The sequence below is a fragment of the Orycteropus afer genome, unplaced genomic scaffold (genome assembly GCF_000298275.1).
Source record: "Orycteropus afer afer isolate SDZICR_OR568_19922 unplaced genomic scaffold, OryAfe1.0 scaffold00129, whole genome shotgun sequence".
NCBI lineage: Eukaryota > Metazoa > Chordata > Mammalia > Tubulidentata > Orycteropodidae > Orycteropus > Orycteropus afer.
Window position 1 is genome coordinate 5,760,000 of NW_006921716.1, and position 3,512 is coordinate 5,763,511.

General features: G+C 39.9%; 1 protein-coding gene across 1 annotated transcript in view; it reads left to right on the top strand.

Annotated features, from left to right (window-relative positions):
• Nucleotides 1-1,182, top strand: part of STMN2 (stathmin 2) — a 27,072-nt gene extending 25,890 nt beyond the window's left edge. Inside the window, exon 4 of the mRNA XM_007944643.2 lies at nt 1,123-1,182. Coding sequence (XP_007942834.2) covers nt 1,123-1,182 — 60 coding nt within the window. The remainder of the gene's footprint in view (nt 1-1,122) is intronic.
• The last annotated feature ends 2,330 nt before the right edge of the window (nt 1,183-3,512 follow it).

Below are 3,512 nucleotides of genomic sequence, written 5' to 3' on the forward strand. Positions count from 1 at the left end.
ACCTTTTGCTCATCATTTTCCCTCCTCAGCAAGTTCACTTCCCAAGTCAAAGTGAGTGCCTCAGTCCCTCCTGGAAATAAAATCAACCAGTCCCCTACTATGTGCACAGCACTCCGCTAGGTCCTACAAGGAACAAAAGTGAGAAAACAGCCTGGCCCTCAGTGAGCTTATAGTCTAATACAGCAGATGAGACAAGAGCAGAAATGCCCATAATACAAGTTAGAATAAAATGATTACCACACAAAAAGATGGACACGGATAGACAAATGGAAAACTAAACCACATCCATTTTTTTTATTTCACAAAAATCCTTATGGAGAAAGAAAAATTCCTACAAGTCTTACATTGTAAGTTTATGATTCGGACCAGAAAAGGTGAAAGACTAGGAATTTCAAACATTGAAAATTAGATGAAAAGACAATCCCATTAAACTAAAATATCAAGTATATGAAGGGGTTGGGTGTAAAGCAATATGAACTCAAGTTGTGAAAGGCCTTCACTAACAGGTTAAAAGTTTAGGAAGCTCAAGAAAGGCTTTCTTCCTGAATCTAACCCTTCCAAAATGTCCATCAGCAATTATGAAGTCCTCAACCTATTGGAGAAAAGGAAAAATAGTAACATTAAAACTGATAGGGAAAACAGCAATGCGATGTTTTATTGCTATTCTCTGGATTATATATTCAAAATTCTAATTTAAACAAAAAATTGCCATTTCAACAATTTGTGCATGTACAGTTCAGTAGCATTTATTACATTCATCGTGTTGGGCACCCATCACCACTATTAATTTCCAAGTATTTCCATCACCCTTAACAGAAGCTCAGTGTCCCCAAGCAGTGAGTCTCAAGAATTGAAAGCAGGAGCACAAACAGATACTTGTACACCACTGTTTACTGCAGCCTTGTTCACAATAGTCAAAAAGTGGCATCAGCTTAAATGTCCATGAACAGATGAATACATGTTTGCTTTCTTGTCAAATGAGAAAAATTCCTGAAGACAGACACCAAATGCAGTTACTTCCAGTCAAACACATGATGTACAAAGGAGTGGGCCAGCACTACTGGCTGTCTGTGTGACCAGACTAGGAGGCTCTGTGACATTTCTCGCATTGGTGTTTTCCAGGAGAGGCATGCCGCAGAGGTGCGCAGGAACAAGGAGCTCCAGGTTGAACTGTCTGGCTGAGGTGATGGAGGGTATGGCACGCCCCACCGTTAGTAAATCCCCCTGCCTATATTATAATGGATCATGCGATATCAGTATGGGAAATGTATGACATGGTTTAAAAAAAGAACTCATTATAAAAAAAAAAAGAATCAAAAATAAAAAAAATCAATGCGGTCTCTTTGCAGAATGTTTTGCTTGATGTTTAAAAAGTACCTTGGATCTTATTTTGTAAATACTTACATTTTTGTTAAAAAATACAAGTATTGCATTATGCAAGTTATTTCATAATCTTACATGTCCTGTAACAGGCTTTTGATGTTGTGTCTTTCCACTCAGATGAATTTGCTAGGTCTGTTCTTTTTGAGGCTTCCCATGTCTAACTCCATTCCCTACCCTTTTCATTCCAACAGAAAAACGAGGTCAGTAGACAGTCTATGGTGCTAGAAACCCAGCACTGCCTAATGACCTAGACAGCTTTGTAACCTCTGAGCTTGATTAAGACCATGCCTAGATCACAGGTATTATAACTCTGTATGAAACTCCACATTTGTTTACTCATAATCTACTTACCACTTAGAAACTACAACACCAGGCTAAGAAAAACCACCAATCATAGCATTTACTTCTGCTTCTACTGGATTATGTGCTGCAAATGTGCTTTGGCTTTAGAAAGGGATGGATGAGAAGACAGATCTCAATCTGAGTAGAAGCGAAAAGCTGACCTTTGACAGTGCTGAACACAAACCCAAACCCAAATGGTTTAAGCAGCCGCAAAAATGTTCTTCATAAAGTGGGCTTAATTCTCTAGTTTAAGTTATTTTAATGGAATGAATTAATTACTGTGTCAGGTGGCTTATTTGTGGATGCCATGATTGATGATGTTCATTTTAAGCTCTTACCTATAGTACAAGTTTATGATGCTACTGAATATTTTTCCACTTGGAAACTGCGCAAAAACAAAATCAAAAGCACTGCGGATTTTCATTCAAGCTGGTCTTTCTTCCCCAGTGTGAGGCAATCCTGTTTTTTAAAACAAACCACTTCCATCTGGGATGGCTGACGCAGTTAAGGGGGTGAGGCAGGGCATTTGTGCCAATTAAGAGACTCCCCAGATACCCACCATAAGTACCTAGTCGCAGTTTTGAAGTTGTTTCTCCCCCAACTCCTGAAGGTTGCTGCCTGCATATTTACTCTTCATTAGTGCTATTTTCCTGTATGTCATTGTGAGCAAGCTGTGATTAATAAAGAATTGGAGTTCTGTGAACTAATAAAGGTTTGGTCTGTTCTCTTGCTCCTTCATATGTCTGGCCCTGGAGTTCAGATTTTAAAAGGGTAGCCATTGGATCAGACATACCACAAGCAAAGAGACAATAATTAACATTTGAAAGAAAGCAATGCCTTGCTGATTCACTTCCTTTTTGAAGCAGCAAGCAGCATCTCTTTTCTCTCTTCCTCTGAAAGGCCCTCACAGCAGGAGAAGTCGTCAACCTGTTCTCCTTAAACAAACTCGGGACTGAACAAGGTGCCAAAGGTTCAGACCAACAATTGTGAGGAAGATGGGCCCTTTCAATGCACTTGGAAGGTTCCTGGCACCATTTCACTTGCCTGACCTCAAGTTTCTCCATGTGGCCCAAAGGACACCTTCCCTGGCCTAGGCCGTCTGTTGAATTGTGATTCCCCTGCCCTGCTGCTGAGTTTTGTGCTGCCAATAAATCTACTGAACATACTGCACACACAGACACAGCAGGTTCCTGTCCATGACCCAGATGGACCTACAAGACCAAAGCAACCACATCCAGTTTGAGCAGAAAATCATAAATGATTGAAACCACACAGATTTATGAGGTAGGTAATTGGCTACTGTCCACAGAAGCACTAACAAGCCAAGTGTAGGATTGAAGCCACCTGGTCTCTATCGTGAATGTGCTTTATTTGTGGGAATGTGACACTGCAACAAAGGATATACCTGCTTGAAAACATGAGCTCCATTACCTTCCTTTGGGAATCATCAGAGTTTCTAATTAGCAAGAAATAAGCTGTAGTTTCATCCTGGTTTTATAGAACATAGTTCAAAAAGCATTACTTGAGTGAATTTCATTGGCCCAGACCCTGTGCTAAGCTCTGGACACTTGAAAATGAATGACTGCAAGAAGCACACAGCCTAGTAGCTAATTTTGGCCCCAAACTAACAAACCGGATATTTTGGTCAGCCTGTGTATCATACTTAGAAAAAACACATAATGCCTATTAAGCTTTCTGAAATATTAAAAGTAGTTAACAAACCTCTTAAACTACTTTGTGAGTCTCCAGAATGGAACTGCTGACTAGTCCAATTGCCTGATTTCAAA